At 42.0% G+C, this 24,709-nt stretch overlaps 2 protein-coding genes across 5 annotated transcripts; one reads left to right on the plus strand and one right to left on the minus strand.

The window, feature by feature from the left end:
• Positions 1-8: 8 nt before the first annotated feature.
• LOC124872708 (U4/U6 small nuclear ribonucleoprotein Prp4-like) lies at positions 9-21,902 on the minus strand. Of its 3 annotated transcripts, XM_047372988.1 has the most exons (13): positions 21,764-21,902; positions 9,564-9,774; positions 8,470-8,656; positions 8,269-8,356; positions 6,549-6,628; positions 6,281-6,374; positions 1,619-1,713; positions 1,485-1,543; positions 1,227-1,350; positions 1,053-1,142; positions 820-942; positions 463-570; positions 9-201 (listed from the first exon to the last, which is right to left on the minus strand). In XM_047372988.1, exons 2-13 carry the CDS (start codon positions 9,733-9,735, stop codon positions 24-26), a joined length of 1,398 nt encoding a protein of 465 aa, XP_047228944.1. In that variant the 5' UTR covers positions 9,736-9,774; positions 21,764-21,902; the 3' UTR covers positions 9-23. The 3 variants fall into 3 exon arrangements, with proteins under 3 accessions (XP_047228944.1, XP_047228942.1, XP_047228943.1); XM_047372986.1 differs by lacking the exon at positions 9-201 and having other exon boundaries at positions 208-570; XM_047372987.1 differs by lacking the exons at positions 9-201; positions 21,764-21,902 and adding an exon at positions 10,412-10,600 and having other exon boundaries at positions 208-570.
• cdc26 (cell division cycle 26 homolog) lies at positions 21,608-23,299 on the plus strand. 2 transcript variants are annotated; one of them, XM_047372990.1, is made up of 3 exons: positions 21,608-21,706; positions 22,892-22,994; positions 23,076-23,299. In XM_047372990.1, exons 1-3 carry the CDS (start codon positions 21,645-21,647, stop codon positions 23,277-23,279), a joined length of 369 nt encoding a protein of 122 aa, XP_047228946.1. In that variant the 5' UTR covers positions 21,608-21,644; the 3' UTR covers positions 23,280-23,299. The 2 variants fall into 2 exon arrangements, with proteins under 2 accessions (XP_047228946.1, XP_047228947.1); XM_047372991.1 differs by lacking the exon at positions 21,608-21,706 and adding an exon at positions 21,811-21,942.
• The last annotated feature ends 1,410 nt before the right edge of the window (positions 23,300-24,709 follow it).

Below are 24,709 nucleotides of genomic sequence, written 5' to 3' on the forward strand. Positions count from 1 at the left end.
AAAGTGATGTCAAGACAAGAAAATCAGGGCAGAGACACAGGAAGTGGGGTCATGCAGAAGAGAAAGGTAGTAGTTTCTTTACGTTGGAAACGGACGGCTGACAGCAGGTTCTGGTGGGCGGGGACAGTGTACAGGCACTTCCTGTTGCGCAGATCCCAGACCTTGCAGGTGTTATCTCCACTTCCTGTGGCCAGGTGATGGCTGCAGAACAAACCAATAAAACCACAAAGGTCCGGTTTAGACTTAAATTCTACAGGGAACTACACAATTCTCAGCGAAGCAGAAACCAACCAGTAAATCCACAAAATGTCCAGTTTCAACTGGACCATCAACGTTTTTAAATATCTTTGAATGACTCTTTTTTGGCAGGGACACTTTGCCATAGTTAAATTAAGATCACTCCTCGGATTGGCTGGATCTCTGCTAATTGCAGTATGATTGGCTGGTGTGTGATGCGCTGACCCGTTGGGACTGAAGTGAACACTGTATATCTCCTTCAAGTGTCCCTCAAGGAAAACCACGCAGCGTCCCGTCCTTAGGTCCCAAACCCTGCCGAACGCATCCAGCCCTCTGATTGGACAAAAAAGAGGCAGAACTATTGGCTAACAGTTACTGATCACCAATAATCAGACTTTTTTATGACATTGTTCAGAAACCTGACTGCAGGATCATGGAGCATAATGAAGACACGTCATAAACAATCTAGGGAAAACTGAAGCTCAGAACCAGAATCAGCTACATCAGGCATCTAATTGGTTTGTATAAAAGGAGGAACTCCTTACTCTGTAGTACCACATAGTACTACAGAGTACAACTGACCCTGTAGCAGCCAGAGAGCCATCAGGATGGAAGCTGATGTCATGAACTCCTTTACTGTGACCTTCCTGATGGAGGATCTCCTCCTGAACCACCAGGTCCCACAAACGCCACGAGTGGTCATAACTACAAACAGTACACAGACAGTACACACAGTTACGACAGAGTACACAAACAGTTACTGCAGTACACAGCCTGATGTCACTCAGAACTGATCTGGTTCTGGTTTCTCTTACCAGGTGGTTCCTAGGAATCTTCCAGAGGGATGCCAGGAAACCCGAGAGACCCGATCACTGTGACCCTCAATGTCCGCCACCGGCTCATCACTATGACAACCACAGAACCACATCATCATTTGTCCTTTCCATAGCAACACGGACCCCGCCCACCACCGCAACCACCGCACCCACCTCTCCAGATTCCACAGCTTCACCGTCCCATCAGCAGCACAGGAGGCCAGGCTGACGTCTGATTGGTCAAGAGAGACTCCGGCCTGCGGGCGGAAGACGATGGCTCCTACATTGGTGTTGTGTCCTTCAACCAATCACAGAGCAGAGAAAGAAAGCTTCAGTTTAATGTTGGTGAACAGAGAGAAACCCTGGACAGATTCACTATATTTAACATCACTCAGGTGCAAACAAATCCAGGTAGAATGAAGCTCCACCCACCTCTCAGGGTCCGAATCAGGGTGCAGTCAGGGACGGACCACAGCTTACACAGACCGCTCCTGTGGGGGTTAGCACGCTCACATTAGCTTCATGCATAAACAACAATAACTCTGTCAGAGGACCAGGCCTCTTACCAAGACGCTGTGGCCAACATTTTGGAGTCCGGACTGAAGTTGCAGAAGCTGATTGGTCGATCATCTCCAATCTGACTGCAGAAGTTGTTCAGATTCTGACAAAGAAGAAGAACTGCTGCTCAGGTGTGTATCTCAGGGTTCAGACTGGTTTGAGTTGGACTAAACTGGTTAAAGAGCTACATTGATCCCAACTAAGGAGTTAATTTGATCAAACTGATTTAAGCTGCACATAACTGCATGGAGCTGATTAAAAAACAGAATTTGGTTCTTTTACTGCTTTCAAATTTACTGAACTGGATCTAACTGCTTCAGACTGGTTTAGGATGGAATGAACCAGGTTTAACTGGATTTCAATGAGACACAAGTGGTTTAAGAACTGGATTTAACAGCTTTAAACTACACTTAACTGGGGTTATTTGTAAAAAACGGGACAGAACAGGGTTTAATCGGATTTAAACAAGACCAAACTGGTTTAAAAACTGTTTTTTTTTATGGTTTAAACTGGACTGAAATGATTTAAGAGTCATCCGATGAGAATGGTTGGAATTGGACTTGGACATTTTCACCAAAATGTATTATTTGTATGCATTCCCCCAGCATTAAGGACATAATTAAACATCAGAAAAACGAGTCCCGTCAATTTCCCATCTCCAGTGTTACTTTTCCATTATTATTGCTCATTATTCAAGATGTGCTCACTGTAATTGTTCAAGTTTGTTACGGACACTATTGAGGCTCCCTGAACGTGATTATAAAGTGTATTTCTAAATAAAACAATATCTAAATATTAAATCAGATAATTCAATTATTTTAAATGCGAAAATTCCATAAAATTGGACATTTTTGCTATTCTAAAGCCTGAAAGGCATTTTTCATCAAACATTTGGTTTAATGGAGGAGTTGTGATCAAAATCAGTGGTCTGATGATGGACCTAAAGTATTTTTTTTAACATTTTTCCAAAATAATGTAGGAAATGTGTGCGAGACGAAGTTGTGATTAGAATAACAGGGTTGAAGAGACAAATACAGCATTACAGAACAACAATTTTACTCTTAAATTCACTTAACAGGATTTATTATTAGCATTTTATTTAAATATGTAACCATGAGAACAACAGATATAAACCGCAGATGAATTGAGTTTTATTTACCTAAAGAAAAACAACTACAACAGGGACTCGTGTGTGTGTGTGTGTGTGTGTGTGTGTGTGTGTGTGTGTGTGAAACCTCATCTGGTCAAATATACCAGGCCTTAGGAGAGGTAAACTAAAACGCACCTTATTCTCATGTCAATAACAATTAAACCTGTAAACTGATGAACTGAACTAATCAAACAGATCTGAACCTGTGTTTCCTGCACCTTCAGAGTGACGCCTGGATACAAATCTTCATCATATATGAGAAAAGACGATTTCCCCATCAGCCTTGAAATATCCCAATGGATTTCCTTTGCTGGATGACCCTACTGGCTGGCTGAGGAGGTTCTATCTTCAGGGGTGTGGAGCACATGCAGCTTTCATCAGGAAATATCAGCTCTCCTGGATCCAGAGTAATGATCTGGTCAATTCACATGGTTCCAGGAACAGCTGGTATCAGCTTGCCATTTTCTCCATTGATTCCTCAACATTTTCACTTTTCACAAAGAACATTTTCACGGTTGTCCCCTGAATAACTCCTCTGCATCTGGGATGTCAAGGCCCTCTGGTGCTCCTTTTCCATGGCTAGTCTTGAAATAATTTCAAGACGCAGCTTCAACCCAGTTCTGTGGTGAAAAGGAAGAAGTTGACTTGTGTTGGTCTTGAGTTCAGGGACCGTCGCTTAAACAGAGCAGCACAGACACTTGTTGTGCCTGAACGTAATCCAGCACAGGATTTAGGTGCTGCCATTTTGCCAGAGGACCTTTATGTCTACTGGCCAGGATCACCCAGAGCACACAGGCCAACATAAAACACACCTGTATGAAGGCTGACCTGCTGCTGTGAAGCCCCAAAGTGGACCGCCTGAACCTGGGATCTGACATTTTCTGAGAAAACAACATGTATCAAAGCCTCTTCCCCTGACATCTTCTTCTTCAACTCACAGCAGAAGCTTTACTGCTGCTTGATGTCAAAGTGATGCATTTTAAATCGCTTTATGTAGCTATGGAAGAGTTCAATGAGGTCCTTCATGAGGTTCTCCTCTGTTTCCCACTGGGTAAACGATGTGCTTCAGGTGCTGTTGTGATGTGGACAGTTTTGTCCTTGCAGTCAACAGTCTACATTGATGCAGCAACCTTCTCTACCAGCTCTTAGATGTTGGCCACCTAAATGAGTTTCATCTGATTGAGCTTCACTACCAGATCTTCATGCAGCTTCCACATGCATGTGTCACGTTCAGAGAGAGTTGGATTCACGACCCAAAAGGGGCAAAGGTGACAGAAAAGGGAGCAAGGTTTTCTCTGTGGATATTTTGTAGTGCATCCATCAGGATCCTCTAGTGCTTTTTTATTTAGCTCTCTGTGAGTGTTTGGATGGTTCATGTGGTAAATCTGCTCACATCATCTCTGAGATAAAATGCCTTCATTCTTTTTCACTTCTTCAGTAAATCTGCCAGTCCTCCTTCTCTCAAAATGAAGACTGTCGTGATTTTTTTTTAAATCCAACTGATTCACTTGCAAGTATCTGTATATTTTTATAATTCTCCCGGTCCTTGGTGGCTTTTTAATATTTATCACTAATATCCTGAAGAAGTGACTGATGGTAACTAATGTTTTCTTGATTTGGGGGTTAACAGCACAGTTAGAAGTCAGCCTGTTTATTTTTCACCTTGTTGAATCTCAATGTTTCTTTGAGCGCTGGCACCTTTTTTGTATTTTGGATTCTTTTTTCTTTCTTTTTCAAGTTTTTCCTATAGTTCTGCTATTTGCCTTTTGGACTTATTTCTTTCTCCTCTGTGCTTTCTAAGCAACAAATGTTCCTACAAAACAAAATGATAAAAGTTGATTTGGACTAAGAAAGTGGGTCTTTTTTCTCCTCCCATCACTGTTTCTAAAATGAAATTGTGAATCATTTTCTCTGCAACACATTTGACTCCTCACTGCTCCAACCTCAAAGATCTTGGCTGTGGATGCTGCTCTGGATGATCTCAATGATCTGGACTCTGTGGTGCTCAGGTTCTTGAGTGTTTCTCTCTTCTTCCTTTGTTCGCTTCTCTCCACATGTTTCTTTCCTCATGCTGTTCTCTTTCACTCAGGTCTTTAATCCCTTTCTTTTCCCTGCCTCTACAGTCTTTCTCCATGTCTCATGTTCACTCTGCAGGTTTCTCTTCCTTCTTTCAGGATCAGCTTTAATGCGTTCCCGATACTTCCTCTGCCTTTCTGCTGCTGTTGTTGGTGCCATCTTACTCACAGCTTAACCATGGAGCAGAAATCACATTCAGCATACATATACTACATGAATAATTGAAATAACTGGATAACTTTATGACCAAAGTATTAAAATCACAACACCTCACAATAAAACATAAAACAGGGTCGAGTCATTGAGTTTGACGACAACAACGTCACAGAATGAATGACGGGAATAAAGGAAGCGAAGGGAGCAACTTGCGTGCCTCCGCTGTCCAAACGACGTGTGATGTCACTTCCTGATGTACGGGTTGTTGGGGAGGTTAGAATAAACTACTGAGTGTTAGTTTGGCCATTTTAGAATGGGCCATGTGTAGGAGTACTAAGATAAATAATAAACTGATAAAGTGTGTTCATGTAGAGCCCACTGATGGTCATTGTTATACTAAAAACCACAATGATTGGGATACCTCCCTCTGTCAGACTGATTATAACCATTGGAAAAGAGAAGGAGGTCATACAGGTAGCAGAAATGGAGGGTGTGTTTGCACCTCAACCATAACTGAGCCGGTTTAGGCTCAACCTGACTCCCCGTACGTGTCATCATGGATCATACCATTATATTTATAGGGGAGAATCATTCTTGTAACGGGGTTGAGGGGTTGCCCAGGTCCACAACTAAATAATGTAATTTTATTGAATAATTTACAGTTAATCTTTGAAAAACATCAGCAACTAAAAGCACAAATAGATGTTTGAGTTAATATCAACATTTATTAATTTGTTTAATGAAACATTTCCATGTTTAGGTAAAGCTGTTTAAATAAAAGACTGGAAATTGGTTTAAAAACTGTGGATTAAACTGGTTTAAGGACTGGATTTACTTACATTGATATGGTTTCAACTGTACTGAACTGGATTTAACCGATTCAAACTAGTTTCTGAACGAACCTTGGTTTAATTGAATTTGAACTAGTTTCAGAATTGAATTGAACTTGTTGGACCAAACCTGGCCTAAGTAGGTTTAAACTTGACTGAACTGGTTTCAGAAGTGGGCTTAGCTGGGTTACACTGTACTGACCAGAAGGTAAATAATCTGAACTAACTTGACCTAAAATAAACTGGTTCAACTGAACTGGACCCTTGTTCTTTCCTTTATACATGAATCAGCGCTGCATTAATAACCTGCTAACTGACCCTTCTCAGTTCTAGTTTGGTCTTGGTTGACCTTTTTCCATGTTTCAGACTAGTTCCATGTTAGATATTTTCCAGGTTGGATTTGTTGTGTGCTGGACCTGATCCGTGTAGGAATCCATGATTTATTTATTCCGACTCACCCTCAGGGATTTGTGCAGCTCCTGTTGGCGGATCGTCTTTGTCGCCTCAGGAACCTCCTTCTGAGCACGTGCAGTTTCCAGACGCCTCATCGCCCTGATGGACCAACCAAACAAAAACATTGTCAGTGTCAGCTAATGCAATAACTCCATGCTGGGAGTCTTTTTTAAGATGCTGCATCAGGTCCATGACCTGGTTCTGAGGCAACGAAACAAAAATCTCTAAAGAAATGTTTCTGAATGCAGACGGGTCAGTCTGTGAGTGACACACCGTGGCAGAGAGTATCTGGCCAGCCAGAAACGAGCTTCTTTCAGGGAGGCGGGGCCTTCATGGTACCACGTCTGCTGGCACTGCAATTGGTTGGAGACAAAACAAAGATTTTATTTGGTTTCTGAGGAGTCGATGTTTCACTCAAAGGAGATTTTATTCACTTCCTGATTCAGAAACAAACTGCAGTATACAGTACTAACCGGTAATACAGAGTAATACAGGTACTACATGGTGATTACAGGCCTATCTCCAAGACCCCCTTTATGTCTAAGATTCTTGAAAAAGCAGTGGCAGAACAGTTATTTTCCTTTATGAAATCTTTGATACATTTCAGTCTGGTTTTCGTAAACTTTATTCCACAGAAACTGCTTTACTCAAAGTTTCTAGTGATATTCTGATGGCACTCCAGAGCATCCATCGTTGGTGGTTCTCTTCGATCTTACATCTGCTTTTAATACCATAGATCACAGTATTTTGATTAAAAGGCTCCGAGATGTAGTCGGCCTGTCAGGTACGGCGCTAGAGTGGTTTAACTCTTGTCTTTCTGGCAGAACATTTAGTGTTTTTGCAAACCAGATCATGTCAGACCCTAACAGTCTGACATGTGGGGTACCTCAGGGGTTCAGTCTTGGGACCTATTCTTTCTCTTTGTGTACTTCCCCTCTGGGACAAATAATGAGGCAGTTTTCGGATGTGTCCTATCATTTCTATGCTGATGATATTCAGCTCTATTGTTCGTTTAAGCCAACCGAATATTCAAAGTTTTCCTCCTTGATAAACTGTATTAGCAGTATTAAACAGAGGCTAAGTGACAACTATTTGCAGGTGAACTCTGACAAAACAGAAACTTTAATCATTGTCCCTGAGAACCGAAAAGTTGAAATCAAGAAGCATCTTGGTGCTTTGGCATCTTCTGTTAAACCTAACCTCAGAAACCCTGGTGTTCTTTTAGATTCTGCCATGTCTTTGGAGCCACATTCCTGTGGATTAATCAGAAACAGTTTTTTTCAGCTAAGAAATATTTCTAATATTTCTAAGCCGAATGAGAGATGATTATTCATACTTTTATTTCATCTCGTCTCGATTATTATAACAGCCTTTTTATATGCTTGAATAAGGATCTTGCCCGTCTCCAGTGGGTTCAAAATGCTGCTGCAAGGCTTTTAATAACCACACGAATGAGACAGCACATTACTTCTGTCTTAATTCCTTCACACTGGTTACCAGTTCATCTTAGAATCCATTTTGAAATTTTAGTCCTCACTTTTAGATCTCTGTGGGATCAAGCCCCAGCCTATATTTCTGACCTTCTGGAGCCCCTCAGTTCTTCTCGCAGTCTGATATCTTTCAATCAACGGCTGTTAATGGTCCAGCGAACCTTTTTTAAAACCAGAGGAGATAAATCCTTTATAGTTGCGGCCCCCAGGCTGTGGAAGGCGTTGCCTCCATCTTTTGTTGCCTTGAGTCTGTGGATTCTTTTAAGAAGCAGTTGGAGACATTTATTCAGACTGGCTTTTAACTAGTTGTATTGTGTTAGGTTTTATATTTATTCTGTTTTAATTTTTTCTTAATTTTATGGTTTATTTTTCTTTTCATGTTTTTATTATTTGTATTTTTATTCTTGTTTTCATTGTGAAGCACTGTGGATTGACCTGTGAAAGGTGCTATAGAAATAAATCTCACTGACTCACACCACAAGGGTAGTGGTGTCATTTCTAACCTCGTCATGGGACCTCTTGGCTCTATCCTCATCTTTCCTGGACTTCTTCAGAGCGTCTGGACCGACCACGGACAAAACGCTGCGCAGCCTGAAAAACAACCAAAGACCGTAAACGAGCCTTTTGATTGGCCGACAGTCAGCTGATCCCAGGACAGTTAACATTTTATCAAACAGGATGTAGAAACAGACTGCCCCTCCCACCTCTCACGCCGGTCAGCTGGGCCCTCTCCGAACAACGTGATTGGCTCTCCCAACGCTCGGAGACCCGCTTTAACTTCAGCATCATCGGTTGAAACGGTGATCTGCCTGGCTCGCCGGCGCCGCTCAAACTCAGCAAGCGCTTCCTGCTGCCGCTCGCTGACCCTCTCCTCCATCTCCATGGTCTCTCCTGCAGGGAATCATGGGAGGCCGAGTTATCTCTCCTGAGCTGTAGCTTTAGTTCAGTAGCTACTGCCACCATGTGGCCAGGTTGTGTCAGTATATCCTGATCAATAGACTTCCAAAAATGAGTGGGACTGTCTGGTCGGTATCAAACTGGACCATGTGCTACTCTGCAGACTGGGGCAAATGTATAAATCTGAGCAAACAAAGATCTCAGGTGGGGGTTCCTCAAGGTTAAGAAATAGTTTCTCATGGTCACTGAGTCAGTGTGTCTACAATCTAAATGAGGGGGTGAAGTTTCCTCCAACCCAATGTACAAATAACTGTAGTCATTATTTTTAAACCCAGATGTGATGCCTAAGTCCGAACCAGGCTGGACTCAGTCAGGCCAAAACTACATAGCATGTATGGAACCAGGGTGTAATTATGGACTGAGAGTGGACCTCAGAGGTCCTGCCAGGGATGTCACTGAAGACTGGGATCAGAAACCTGAGATGTTCCATAAACCGTTGGTTCCTAAAACCATTATTGCAGTTTTACAGGAATTAAATAAGATTAGTGTTTTTATCTATCTATACATGTTTAAACTGAGCATTTCACATTGTTCTTTATGAAAGAATCATATTTATCCTAAACACTTTCTTGCACCTGACCTGACTTCAACCGTTCTCCCCTCATCTCGCCAGCCCAGATTTCTCTCCTATCCTCCGATCACGCGTGACCTCACTGTCCTTATCTAGCATGTCTTTTACCATTTGTCCAGTCCTACATTCATATGTAGGACTGGACCCTCTCCTGTGTGTCCAACCCTCTCCTGTTCTGAAGACACTTGTCCCATCTTCACCTGTCCTGTCTCTGTTGTCCACCAGCAAGCAGCACTAACTGCCTCCACCCTTGCTGACTGTAAAACTCACCTGATGAGATGTTGATGTTTCCTGCTTTAATGCCCGCCTTCACCGCATCATTTCTTGTAACTGCACTGCTCGCTGCCTCCAGGGTCAGGCGCTCTCGCTCCTTCTCCTCCAGGCTGCCATAGAAAACACGACTCTTCTTCATGGCTGGAGCCATATCCTCCTCGTCTGACATTTTAAATCGTTTCTGCTCCTAGTGTGTAAACTCCGGTATCTGTGGGAAGAGAAGAAGAAGAGTTCGTAAACACTGTGTCACTGGGTCCATACTGACCCCTGATGACTCTGGCCTCTAACAGCAGGTTGAAGTTTCAGGAGCAGAGTTGACAGGTCCTCCAACTTCTCCAGAACTAAATCCAGTTACAGGATGTGCTGAACAAACAACTTCATTACATAGAAATCCCGCCTTACTGGATCTGCTGACAACATCTTAGTGCTAAAGACAACATCACCACCACTCAGAGGTCTGGAAGAGTCCATTTCATGGTGGGTCAGGGATGCTTTGTCAGTACAAGGCAGACCAACACACTGCAGGCACGTGGTCATAATGTTATGCCTGATATAATTCTATATATTTTATTTTTCTATATATTTTAATCTATAATTAAAAGATTTGGAGTCAGATCAACGCAACAAACCTTGGAGTGACCTCTGCTGATGCTTCATTAATGAGAGAAATCAAACCAATCAGAGCAGAGGAGAACCTTAACTCTGGTTCTCACAGAGAGAACAAGCTGATGCAGAACCGTCCAAGAAGCAGTGTTGTGCCCCAGCCATGACAGGAAACATGGACTGAAACATACACAAAGACACTGGTAAGAGACTCTGTACCTTTAAATACAGCTTTGACCTACTGTTAGTCCAGCCCTTCCTGCATGCCAGTACGGGTAGCAGGAGCTAACTGCTACTGAGAGCGGCTGCTATGTTTCTTTGTTCGCAGTCCACCACGTGGCCCGACTGGGCCGCCTGTGCCGCATAATCCAATGCCCTTTGAACCTTTCGTCAACTTGGTTCTTCAGAACGGCTCACATCGGAGGTGGTGTCTGGGCAGAGAAAATTAGTTTAGGATGAACAAACCTAAATGTAATTTATTTCTTTGTGTTTGCTTTGTGTCTGGTTTTAATACTTGAACTATGTGAGTGCTAGCAGGCTATCAGCTCAGCTGTGAACAGGCCTCTCAGCATTGAGGCTAGTCTCCTCCATTTCTGCTACCTGTATGACCCCTTCTCTTTTCCAATGGTTATAATCAGTCTGACAGAGAGAGGTATCCCAATCCTTGTGGTTTTTAGTAGAACAATGACCATCAGTGGGACCCTTTGTGAGGTTCCTTGAGACGACATTGTTGTAAATAAGCGCCGTTTAACTAAATAATCTGAACTGAAACTATCTCTGTAGTTATGCTGCTATAGGCTTAGACTGCTGGAGGACATAATGACCACTTTCATCCTCTTCGCTACATTCTCACACTACTCTCCAATTTTGCATTATTTGCTGTTATTTCAGCTTTTAACTTTGTTCTCTCTTTTGTCTTCCTAGAAGCTACACCTGGCCTGACTCTGTGTCTACCTGTGACACCTTTCTGGAGAGGGGAATCATCCAAGCTTCTGCTGTCAACAACTTAATGCTCACCTTCTACAGATGATCCACATAGCCCTGTCTTTTAGTGTTTAACCCTTTCTCTCTCCTAGACATGGCTACTGACTGAGCTTCTACTGTAACTAACTCTATGTTCTCTCTTTCAGACTCTATCCTTGAAAACTGGCTCAGAGTTTATCTGTTCTTTCTTTCTAGATGAAACGACTAAAGGAGCTACATCCATTAACATTTACTTTTCCTTCCCATAGAAAGTACTCCTGGATCAGTGCTTCTTTGTTCTCTTTGTGTCTCTGCTCTGTTCTCTCAAACCCCCAGTCGGTCGTGGCAGATGGCCGATCACACTTAGCCTGGTTCTGGTTCTGCTGGAGGTTTCTTCCTGTTAAAAGGGAGTTTTTCCTCTCCACTGTCGCTACATGCATGCTCAGTATGAGGGATTGCTGCAAAGTCAACGCCAGTGACTGTCCACTGTCTCTACATGCTCATCCAGGAGGAGTGAATGCTGCAAGTCACTGACTGGATGCAATCTGCTGGGTTTCCTTAGATAGAAAAACTTTTTATCCAATTTGAATAAATAACTGAATCTGACTGAACTGTTCAATGGTTAGGATTAATTGGAATGTATGTACAGGTCCTTCTCAAAATATTAGCATATTGTGATAAAGTTCATTATTTTCCATAATGTCATGATGAAAATGTAACATTCATATATTTTAGATTCATTGCACACTAACTGAAATATTTCAGGTCTTTTATTGTCTTAATACAGATGATTTTGGCATACAGCTCATGAAAACCCAAAATTCCTATCTCACAAAATTAGCATATCATTAAAAGGGTCTCTAAACGAGCTATGAACCTAATCATCTGAATCAACGAGTTAACTCTAAACACCTGCAAAAGATTCCTGAGGCCTTTAAAACTCCCAGCCTGGTTCATCACTCAAAACCCCAATCATGGGTAAGACTGCCGACCTGACTGCTGTCCAGAAGGCCACTATTGACACCCTCAAGCAAGAGGGTAAGACACAGAAAGACATTTCTGTACGAATAGGCTGTTCCCAGAGTGCTGTATCAAGGCACCTTAGTGGGAAGTCTGTGGGAAGGAAAAAGTGTGGCAGAAAACGCTGCACAACGAGAAGAGGTGACCGGACCCTGAGGAAGATTGTGGAGAAGGGCCGATTCCAGACCTTGGGGGACCTGCGGAAGCAGTGGACTGAGTCTGGAGTAGAAACATCCAGAGCCACCGTGCACAGGTGTGTGCAGGAAATGGGCTACAGGTGCCGCATTCCCCAGGTCAAGCCACTTTTGAACCAGAAACAGTGGCAGAAGCGCCTGATCTGGGCTACAGAGAAGCAGCACTGGACTGTTGCTCAGTGGTCCAAAGTACTTTTTTCGGATGAAAGCAAATTCTGCATGTCATTCGGAAATCAAGGTGCCAGAGTCTGGAGGAAGACTGGGGAGAAGGAAATGCCAAAATGCCAGAAGTCCAGTGTCAAGCACCCACAGTCAGTGATGGTCTGGGGTGCCGTGTCAGCTGCTGGTGTTGGTCCACTGTGTTTTATCAAGGGCAGGGTCAATGCAGCTAGCTATCAGGAGATTTTGGAGCACTTCATGCTTCCATCTGCTGAAAAGCTTTATGGAGATGAAGATTTCATTTTTCAGCACGACCTGGCACCTGCTCACAGTGCCAAAACCACTGGTAAATGGTTTACTGACCATGGTATCACTGTGCTCAATTGGCCTGCCAACTCTCCTGACCTGAACCCCATAGAGAATCTGTGGGATATTGTGAAGAGAACGTTGAGAGACTCAAGACCCAACACTCTGGATGAGCTAAAGGCCGCTATCGAAGCATCCTGGGCCTCCATAAGACCTCAGCAGTGCCACAGGCTGATTGCCTCCATGCCACGCCGCATTGAAGCAGTCATTTCTGCCAAAGGATTCCCGACCAAGTATTGAGTGCATAACTGTACATGATTATTTGAAGGTTGACGTTTTTTGTATTAAAAACACTTTTCTTTTATTGGTCGGATGAAATATGCTAATTTTGTGAGATAGGAATTTTGGGTTTTCATGAGCTGTATGCCAAAATCATCCGTATTAAGACAATAAAAGACCTGAAATATTTCAGTTAGTGTGCAATGAATCTAAAATATATGAATGTTAAATTTTCATCATGACATTATGGAAAATAATGAACTTTATCACAATATGCTAATATTTTGAGAAGGACCTGTATGTACCTGACTTCTTGAAGTGCCTTGAGACAACATGTGTTGTGAATTGGCACTATATAAATAAACTGAATTGAAATTGAATTGAATAGTCCATTTGTTCTGTTTTGTTTTAAAGTTATGACAAACTTTATGTTAATAAGTGGTTTAAACACAGATCAGCCATAACCTGTCGCTGGTGGTCATATACACATTAATATTTATATTATTGGTATTTCAGGTACATGTGAACTAAGAGAGTTGGTAAAAAACTACTAATGCTAGCGCCAGGAAGGTCAAATATGCTCAACTTGGAATTGAAATGTTTCTGATAATAAGTTGTTATATTTAGAAGTGACGTTGTTGTGAATTTATTCCATAAGTCTGCAGTTTGTTGTTCAGTTATGCCAGTGCTCGAGTACCCTAACCCTCTTTCATCTATTGTTCTAATACTTCCATCATTTTAGGCTGGTATTCACAAGACAACACTTGATAGGCCGAATGAAATATTAAATATTTTAAACATCCTAATTGCACAACAGCATGAATAACAAGACGCAGAACGCACAACCATCCTAGGAGCAGGAAAATGTCAGCTGACAAAAACACATTGTTTCTTTGAGGCTTGTGGACTTGGCTGATTCACGTTGAAGCTTCAATTATCCTCAGCTGATTGTTGGTAAAAAGTCTATATGATTAAGACACACCTGGACAGGTACATGACCTCTGACACCTGGTAATGCATTGATGGACTGGTTCCAAACCTTAAAAAAAAAATTGGTTAATTTGGGTCCACATTAGTGGACTCAACAGGTTTAAATCTGCTGCTGCGTGACCACAGAGACCTGGGCCTCAAAGTACTGAAACCTAGCCCATGCTTAGATACAGAAAACTGTGCGTAAGCATGAATCCAAGAACATTTGCTTAGTACATCCCTATTGATGGAGAATCAGCACACGTTTGGCTACCAGAACCCTCCCTTTGACATGTCGCATATAGATTTACATATATACGTACAGCTGATAAAATAAGTTTTGGACATGTCAATGATTTTATCTATCCATCGTCTATAACATCGTCTTATCCATGCTGGGCCTGCGAGAGGGCTGGTACCCATCTCCACTAGTCATTGGGCAAGAGGCGGGGTACACTCTGGACAGGTCTTCAGTCCATCACAGCAGGGACTGCAGCATGTAAGAACCCAACTACTCCACACATCCAGAGGAATCAAAGCAAACTAGTCCATAAATGAAATAGACACAGTGACTAGCTGGGGCCTATTCTAAAACTCATTTAACCAGAACAAACGCAGCAGATCAACATCATAACATCTAATGATGTTATGATGTTGTACATCATCCAGGTACTGGTTGATCCTTCTGTTTTATTCTGGGTTTTTATGAAGACTCACTGGGACTACCACCACAACGTTGGGCCTCCAGCTCCCTGGCAGACTCTGGTACGACTGAATAGATCACCAAACACGTTGTTAGCATGTTGAGCACACTCAGCTGACATGCGGACCTTGGAGGAGGGGCCAGTACCTAACGTCTCCTATGATGGGGTGTTTCCAACAAAGAGGGTCCAGTTCTTAACCAGGGGTGGTGCTGGAGCCAGTTTCTTTTCCCCCACCTTGGAGCTACGTGGTTCTAACCCTCTCACCCTGTTATTGGTTGATCCATGTGAAGGTCCACAGTTCATGGAGACACTTTAACCTCATTAATAACATCAGGTCTCCCAGTATAACAGAACCTCTAACATGACCACCGTAGCTTATCAACACTGAACCAAGCAGCGATGCTGCTGAATGCTTCACAGTCCTGACCGGCTGATCTCTGATCAGCACCAGCAGCTGGAGAACCGGACTTGAACAACTTTAGAGTCTGATTTAATAAAACCACCTGGAGATATTAAAGGACCAACAGTGTTAAAGATCTGAGTCTAAAGGTTTCTGGGTCCAGTGGAAAATAACCAGCTGTTAGCGAGTCACTGACCCACTGAATCTGCAGGAAGATCAGAGACAGTCAGGTTCTATTGTTCTGGTGCTGATCTAATACTTTATTCTTGTTGAAACGTTGTGTTTTAACGGTTTAAAATTGAACCAGTCAGAGGTCAAGCTAAACTCCAGGGTTAATTGCGGCGCTCACAGCGTTTTGATTGGCTGCTGTTTCCCATGAGCCCGCCTCCAGCTTCTGAAGAAAGCGGTTCTTTCCTCTGGTCCAGCTGCTGGGACAGCTCCAGGTTTGGGTGCTAGGGCCAGGGTTTGTCTTGATTGAGAAACATAGAACTGGTTCTTAGTAAGCTCTGGAACTTGTTAACCGCTGGACCCGGTTCGCTAGAAAATGTCCCTATGAGGGTTTCAAACCATAAACCAGATTTAATCTAAGGTTAATTGAGACAGCAGAATTTGAGGCTGGGTCTGCAGTTCTCACCTGGAACTTGGATCCAAACTTCTGTCTGCCGCGATCAGTTCTGAAATAGTGATTTTGAACGGCTCTTCACCTCGAACGATAGGACTCAAGGCTTTCTTAGTGCGGCCGTTTTTTGTATTTTATGACTATGCGTACTTATAATGCTACTTTTTCAGTTTTATTTAACTGTAAATTATGTTATATTACTTAGGCGAAACACAGAAATAAAAAAGGGGGTATGAGCATACAGTGCGCCGGCGCATTGCTCACTGTCTGTCTTTATCACGTGTCATGGCGGCAGACGTGTAGCCCTGTGTGCGAGCTGGCTGCGATGCAGACGTTGGCTGCGATGCAGACGCTGGCTGCGATGCAGACGCTGGCTGCGATGCAGACGCTGGCTGCGATGCAGACGTTGGCTGCGATGCAGACGTTGGCTGCGATGCAGACGTTGGCTGCGATGCAGACGTTGGGTGCGATGCAGACGCTGGCTGCGATGCAGACGCTGGCTGCGATGCAGACGTTGGCTGCGATGCAGACGTTGGCTGCGATGCAGACATTGGCTGCGATGCAGACGTTGGCTGCGATGCAGCAGGAGGAGGAGGACGGTCACAGTGTGCTCGTTGCAATGAGGAAACAATGAGTGGCGCAACATAAAGCATGTTTCCATTTAAGTGTTGCTCACCATTAGTGTGTTGCCTAATAGTTACATTTAATGTTGCAGGTGGTGATTTTTATTTCTGTCAAAGCAACTCAAGTTCACTATGTTCTCTATTTTGTTACATTTCAATCTTTATTTTGCTTCTATTTTACAAACAGTCCTCAAATGCCATTAACCCAACTCAACATTTAAGGACTACATGAATATTTGATGTTTATAAATTTTATATTTTATACTTGATTTTCTGATAATATATAAAATGACCTGTACTTGTATAGCGCTTTATCTAGTCTGAGAAATCCAAAGCGCTTCACACTGCATTCATCCATCCACTGACAGTGGTGAGCTATACCATAGCCACAGCTGCCCTGGGGTAGACTGAAGGAAGCCAGGCTGCCATACAATCGGTGCCACCGGACCCTCTGACCACCGTCAGCAGCCAAGGAGGGTGAAGTGTCTTGCCCAAGGACACAACGACTGAGACAGACAGAGCGGGGGTTCAAACCGGCAACCCACCGGTTACAAGATGAACCCCTACCATCGTCACCCTTACATTGAAAGATTTTATTTTCCATGAACATCCTGTGGTTCTACTTTGGACCTTTAAGATAAAAAATATTAATCTTTATTGATGATTCAAATTTTGTTCTGAATTTCACGCACACATGCCAGGTTCCCCAAAATGAATATATTTCAGGGCTTGACATCAACACCCGCCAACCCACCAAATGCGGGTGAATTTTGGCAGTGGTGGCTAAAACAGCCACTCCGACCAGCCACTTTGGCGGGTTGAATTGTATATACAGTTTTTAATTGTAGCAAGTTGAATTGCAACACTACAACTCCCTTGAGCCCCGCCTGCGTAGTGTTTGCTCTGTGGTCCGTTCATGACAGACGTCGCTTTAGACAGGCGGAGGTGGAGAACGCGGTGGAGGCGGTAATGTGGAGGTAATGTTTGAAACATTACCGCAGTGTACAAAGTAGAAACAATATGTTTGCACATTTTCATATGAAGGGAGCTTTACACAGAACCAGGTGCGTCGTTAGACCCGGATGTTTTCTGAAGAGCCCCGGACGTCTTGATAGAAGAAATGTAGAAGTATTAAAAAGATGCAGCCACAAAATGGTATTGGACTTCATTTTTATATAAAAACAATCAGACTTTTTCAATTGTTTTCCACATAGTCACCTCCCGCTCCACCTAACTTGACGGTGAGTTAAAAGGAGAAGACAAAAAATAGCTATTTGCGCACTCGCTGCACCACGAATGCGCAACTACGCGCACCACCAGAGACGGACTCCATTCTGGAGAAGTCCAGAACAGCAGTTTACTCCAGGTCAACCTGCCTCCTTCATTACCTGAAAAGTTACACTGAGCGCCTCGAACAGAGATCATTTCAGAGCAACCATGGAGCCAACCAGAGAGAGGGAGGCTGGTGGGTGTGTTCAGGAACAGGTGGAGGCAGAGCGGTTTAACCCAGGAGAAGATGGCGGTAAATCTACACATGCTGGGTTTGCTTCATAATGTGAAAATATCTGGTCCTTTACTTCAGTCACAATAAAATCATTTAATCCTAACGTAGCTGAACACATTTAAAGGTCCTTCAGATCATCACATTGGATCTCATTACAGCAGCCGGTCTTATAGTCCAGTTCTACATGTAGACAGAACCAGGTGTTACTCAATAAACCAGGAAAATATCTCCTGGTTCCAGTAAGACGTAGTAGAAAGTAAACCTCCATCTTCTCTTTCATATCTTCTGCTGATTCTAAACATGCAGCTCTGGGTTTAAAGATGCAGAATAATTAAGAAATAAATCATAGTTCATCACAGGTGGACCATTAATTAGTTAACTATTTTATTTTTCTGAATTACACATGAAATATTATATAAACTAATTAAACAAGGATAGAGTTTTACTGAAGGTGAGACATACATACTATATGTATCCTGTTATTAATAACTGTAATATTAGTCCTGATAAGGTCCAGGATGAGGCTCTATGCTATATTTTAAACACCACAACTTAACATCCTTTCCTCTCAAAGTGTTTAATAGTAAGAACTGAAAAATGTTTCTTTTATTATTTTTGGCAGGACAAATTTCTTCAGAAGTGGAATGAAGAGCTGAAAAGATGGCGATAAAAGAGAACAGGTTCATAAAAGAAGGAACAATTTTAATAAAATGTTTCAAAAGCTCTTGGCATAATAAAATAAATGTGTTTTAGGATTTTACCATTTGACTAAGATTTAGAAAAATCAACTTTATATCACTTTCCTTTTTTGTAATATAAGAATAAAGACAACGGAGCCTCAGGAGTGAAACACTTTGATGAGAATAACGTTAAAAAAGTTAATTTATGTAGATGAGAAAAGAAGCACATTTATCTGGCCCAAAGTAAACATCTCTGAGTTTAAGAAAAACTTTTGTCAGCAAAAATTCAGACTACGTTTTTTTCTAAATATCTCAAAATGTGTCATTATTTGCTTCAGTAAAATGGTTTTTCATCAGGACTAAACTCTGTTTCTCCTTGTCCTTCATTCAGCTTCTAATAGAAATAAAAAGTGAAATTATTGCAAACCTTTTTTGTTTGACTCACAATAATTTACATTCAGTCTAAAACCAGCCGAGACAGAGAACTGGTACTGGGTCTGATGTTATTTCAACTTTAAATTACTTATAAACTGTCTTAATGAAATCTAAGTATTTTGGATTTGGGCTGAAGCCCCCAATGTTTTTAGACCCTAAAAATGCCCCTGCACAGAACCTTATTGGAGCTGAATGCTTGAAAATGAACTTAAGTGGTAAATATTTTATGTAGTCTTGATATGATTGTGTAAAAGGGTCATTTACATTTAAAAATCTAGTTCAAGTAAACTTTAGCACGCTATAGTCAGCTTTAATCATATTAATCATAAATTCTCAACAACAACATTGTGGCTGGTGAAAATACTGAGTGGCTAATAACTCTGGAAAACCAGTAGCCTCAGTGGCTGAAGAACAAAACAGTTAATGTTAAGCCCTGTATTTACATTATATTAGGGCTTGTTCTTCAAAATATGCGCATTTTAAAAAAACGGCTCTTTGAAGCGAACGAGCCATAAATCCCACCAACAGGAAGTAGGTTGAAGGTTCGGTTTTTAATTATTTTAATCATTTTCAACCGTTTTGAGGCCTCCGCGTCGTTTAACCCACGAGCTGTTTCACTGTGCGCGAAGACGAGCGGCTTTACGGTATCCTGTCAATGAGCCGCTTTCAAAATAAAAGCACGATAACAGAGCGCTTATTTCCGACTGGAGCCAATAGACCTGGTTCTGGGTGGTCCTGTCTGGCTTACATGGAAAGACCTGATTGATTGAAATGCATTGATTTGATGAACAGAAAACATTAAACTACCAGAGTGAAGACGTGCAGCACATTAGCTTCAAGGCTAATTTCCATCTGCAGTATTAATAGTGTTTTCTTTGATCCTTATGTTACCAGGTAAAATTGATGAGAACCAGTTCTCATCTAAGAACATGACATTTTCTCCATAACTGTAGCAATGTTGAATCAAAATGTATAAAGGTTCTATATTTTAGTGTAAATTTTAGATTTCCATTATTTTTCCCCCACATGCCTACAGAGAGGAATCTGTGTAGCTTCTGCAGTTTTGTTGCTGCTGGGTCCAATTTAAAAAGCATTTTTAATGCACTACCACTGTGTTTTATTTCTGGGTTTCACTTTTTCTCTGGTGTTGAAATTCCTTTACAATGCCATGTTTTATTATTCGACTGGGCAAAGGATTTTCTCCACATGCACAGTAAACACATTTCCATTCTCTGGATTAGTAAAAAGACTTGTGGTCGAGAGACTTTTAATCACTAAACCTTGTATTTGAGAGGAAAAATTGACAAATAAAGTAAATAAAACCCTAATAAAAGCCGCGTTTATGCTGCTCGCAATGCTTTCCTTATGTAACACCGTTTCCCGGGATACTATCATCTTGGCGCATTTCCAGTCACGTACTTCCGGTCCGGTCCGGGATCTAGGTCAGTCTCCCCTCCATGTTTGGAGTAAAATTAAGTGAGACTTCCCCCTAGCTGTCATTAACTCATACGCTGAATTCGCCTTGATTTAAATAATTATGATGTTAAAAGATCAGAGATATTATAACATCCTCAATCTTTTAAGCTCATCACAGTCTGAGTCAAACATCTTGCAGCTTCCAGCTGTAACCCGAAATATGAAGGTGAAACTGATGATTACAAAACCCAATATTTTTGAGGTCCAGGCAAGATGGCGTTCCAGGTGCAGCATACGTTTTGAGGTCTGTGTTTTTGTCCCAATTTCTATACTATTCTTCACTTTCCAACCAGTAAATCTTATCTGTCTGACAGATTCCAGTTTGTTCATGTAAATGATAAATCATCTTTAAACTCCAGAGTTAATTGTGGAGTACCACAGGGTTCAGTACTTGGGCCAATTCTCTTTACTATATATATACTATATATATATATATAAATGTTCGCTGTTACGCTGATGATACTCAGCTTTACTTATCCATAAATCCTGATGAACCCAACCAGTTAGATAGACTACAAGCATGTCTTGAAGATATAAAAACTTGGATGACTTTAAATTTTCTGCTTCTAAATTCAGACAAGACAGAAGTTGTCGTCTTTGGACCGGAGTCTTTAAAAAAGAAACTGCTTAGTCAATCACTTAACCTGGATGGCATTAAATTGACCTCCGGTAATAAAGTAAAAAACCTTGGTGTTAACTTTGACTAGGACATGTCATTTAAATCCCATATTAAACAGGTTTCTAGGATTTCCTTCTTTCACCTCCAGAACATTGCCAAAATGCAAAATACCAAGGCTAAGAACCTTCTCACTATTATTGATTAATACAATCTGGAAGCATGAACATTTGTTGGTGTGTAACCTAATTTATTTATTGCTCTTTTATTCTTTGATTTTGGTTTTATTTTCTTATCCTTTATTTGTCTTTTGTTTCAGTTTTTGTGCCTTCTTAATGCATCTAGGTATCTTGTATATGGATATTTCATATGTACAAATGCCTTTTTGTTTGTATAAGACAGTTCAATAAAGATAAAAAAGACCCAACATGTAAAATCAACCTGCTTTTATGTTGAAGGTGAAGCTTCTACCGTAATTCCTGCTATTAACGCGCCCTGAACCTTCGAATTTACGCGAATCTCGTTTTAATGCGGAGAGCTCCGCCACCTGGCGCATGCGCAGCTAGCAGGCGGTTGTCCGACGTTTTACGGTGAGAGCCTCCGCTTGTTTGTTTGTTTGTTTGTTGTTTGTTTTTTGTTGAACTCACCGATAAAGAAGAACGCAGCTCCAGCGTCTCTGAGCCTCGTGATCCGGATGTAGACTCAAGTTTCCGGGGCAAAACGTCTTCCGGTCTGTGTATCTGCTGAAAGCCACGAGAGCGGCTTACCTGTCAGGTAGCAACCAAGTGACGTTCAGAGGCAGCTCGATTAGGCTCTTGGTCTACAGGTAAACTCAGCTGACCCTCTGAGGTCACCTAGCCACCAGTTAAAGCTGTGAAGAAAAAAACAGCGTTGTTTTGAGGAATTCGGTGTTTAGCTGTCCGCAGCTCTGCCTGATTAAAAACACCGCGAATAAATAACTTGTTGGTGTTAATTGAAGGTTGTTGATTCCGATTGAACCGCCAATTTTCTGTAGGTTCCGTTAGGGGAGGGTTCGGTCCTGGTTTGTTTGGTTGATTAAATGGGTGATAATTCAGAGCTTATATGTCAGGCGAAGAAAGGGCCAGACTGAGAGGAAAATGTTCAGATGTTTGTTTATAGTTTAAAATGAGAGAATTTGTTCAAAGCTCAGATTCTGGTTCTGATCAGCGAACCTGCAGCTTAATCCTCACTGACCACTTATGATCACCCTGTTGGTCAGTTCTTTTTTTATAACATACCTGCTGCAGGTAACAAGACTGAATGAGAACTGCTGAACTGTTTTTATTTGTGTAAATTCACACCAATCATCATCTCAGGCAAACCCAAAGAGCAGCATCATGTTTGTGCCTCCCTGTTTCAAATGAGCAACATCTTCATGGCGCGGTGATCTTTCAACAGAAGGATGTTCTAGATGTTAGCAGACAGGTGGGGCTCTGGGAGGTGTGTGGTGAAACAGCACCACTGGATGATTAACCTACACTTCAGAGGACATCTCAGTGGAAACAACGTTAACTTTTGTATAAACAGATTGAGATTCGAGGTGTTGTGATTGATAGTGTCCAATCAATCTCTAATTGATCCTGACCCATCAATGAGGTCCCTGCTATCTGTGAGGAGCAGCTCATTGGTGACATCTAGTGGTTGATCATCCGAACCTGCATGATTTTGCTAGCGGACATTGAGTCATCAGATTTGAGGACACACACATTGATGATTTTTATTGATTACTGATCAAATTGAACTGATTTGTTCAGGTGTAAACCAATCGGCAAGAAGATGCTTCGGAGGAAACCGACTCGTTTGGAGCTGAAAATTGACGACACTGAGGAATTTGAGAGCATTAAAAAGGAACTTGAGGTTTAGTCAATCATCTCGTATGATCAGTTCTGTTCTGATCCGGACTGTTCTATCTATACAGCTTGTTTGTTTTCTCTTCAGGCCAGGAAACGACAGCGAGAGGAGGCGGGGTCAGGAGCTGGAGTGGGCGGAGCTTCTGTCATTGGTGTCGATATGATCGGGGGCGGAGCCTCTGCTTCCTCAACAGCTGTTTCTAGGGTGGAGCTTATCAATGAGCGAATCGGCTACAAGCCCCACCCCAAACCAGCCACGCTGCCGACCTTATTTGGAAGTTTACAGTTTTAATAAAGTTTGGACGGACTAAACAGGCTGTTTGTTTGTTTGTTGGCAAACAGATCAATTGAGCCCAACGTTGTTGTTTACAAACACTTTAAAAACAAAATAGACCAATTAGAGTTGAAGAGCAGCCTGGAGTTGGTCCCGAGGACCCTAACAGTGGAGTAGAAAATGAGCTGAGTGGGAGGAGCTTCCTCTAAAGACTTGGTGTCACGTGATCTCAGGCTGGTTAGTGGAGCACAGAGTTAGTCGATTCGTGTTGCGCATGCGCACCACATGCGAACCACCAGCAGAAGAAGATGAAGCAGCAGCACTAGCGCTAAGATGACGGACCAAGAGCCGTAGTTTCTTGGTCCATCATCTTGACGTTAGTGCTGCTGCTTCTTCTTCTGCTGGCGGTTCGTAACGAATTCAGAGGTGCATACCGCCACCTACTGTACATCGTATAACTCCACCCACTATATTCTATGTTTTAGTTTTTTATTTCATAAAAATAAGATCAGTGCTTTCTTTATAAAACTCTTGATTTCCTCCCTATCTCCCCTCTGCTCCTAATATTCCTTTTAGACTGAATTATCTCAGATTCCAGCGCTACGTTTACTGGTGGTGAGGAGTGTGACGGCGCAACACGAATCGACTAACTCTGTGCTCCACTAACCAGCCTGAGATCACGTGACACCAAGTCTCTGATGTAAATTCGTATTCTCATAGAAAATAAATCGTATTCACAAACTCTTATAGCATATTGTATTCATAAAGAATAACAACTGTAAACTTGAACTTTGTGTTTGTAATTTCTTGAAGCTGTAACATTTTATTTTGTATTCTTATAGAGAAAATATACAAAACCTCTTTTAGATTTTACTGATGCAAAACTATTGACTAATATGCACACATTTCTGTCTTTACATACACGTTGTTTTTGACAGCGTTCTTACCCCACACATTAACAATTCAATTGAGTTTATTTATATAGCACCAATTCACAACACATGTCGTCTCAAGGTTCTTCACAACAGTCAGGTTCATACATTCCTATTAATCCTAATCATTGAACAGTTCAGTCAGATTCAGTTATTTATTCAAATTGGATAAAAAGTTTTTCTATCTAAGGAAACCCAGCAGATTGCATCCAGTCAGTGACTTGCAGCATTCACTCCTCCTGGATGAGCATGTAGAGACAGTGGACAGTCACTGGTGTTGACTTTGCAGCAATCCCTCATACTGAGCATGCATGTAGCGACAGTGGAGAGGAAAAACTCCCTTTTAACAGGAAGAAACCTCCAGCAGAACCAGAACCAGGCTCAGTGTGAGCGGCCATCTGCCACGACCGACTGGGGGTTTGAGAGAACAGAGCGGAGACACAAAGAGAACAAAGAAGCACTGATCCAGGAGTACTTTCTATGGGAAGGAAAAGTAAATGTTAATGGATGTAGCTC

Source organism: Girardinichthys multiradiatus, chromosome 8, assembly GCF_021462225.1.
Source record: "Girardinichthys multiradiatus isolate DD_20200921_A chromosome 8, DD_fGirMul_XY1, whole genome shotgun sequence".
NCBI lineage: Eukaryota > Metazoa > Chordata > Actinopteri > Cyprinodontiformes > Goodeidae > Girardinichthys > Girardinichthys multiradiatus.

Coding starts and splice junctions, on each gene's coding strand:
- cdc26 (XM_047372990.1), top strand. CDS start 21,645: ATGCGGAGAGCTCCGCCACCTGGCGCATGCGCAGCTAGCAGGCGGTTG. Junction 21,707..22,891: donor CGGTTGTCCGACGTTTTACG/GTGAGAGCCTCC, acceptor TGATTTGTTCAG/GTGTAAACCAATCGGCAAGA. Junction 22,995..23,075: donor GCATTAAAAAGGAACTTGAG/GTTTAGTCAATC, acceptor TTTTCTCTTCAG/GCCAGGAAACGACAGCGAGA.
- LOC124872708 (XM_047372986.1), bottom strand. CDS start 9,735: ATGTCAGACGAGGAGGATATGGCTCCAGCCATGAAGAAGAGTCGTGTT. Junction 1,544..1,618: donor ATGTTGGCCACAGCGTCTTG/GTAAGAGGCCTG, acceptor TAACCCCCACAG/GAGCGGTCTGTGTAAGCTGT. Junction 1,143..1,226: donor AAGCTGTGGAATCTGGAGAG/GTGGGTGCGGTG, acceptor TGGTTGTCATAG/TGATGAGCCGGTGGCGGACA.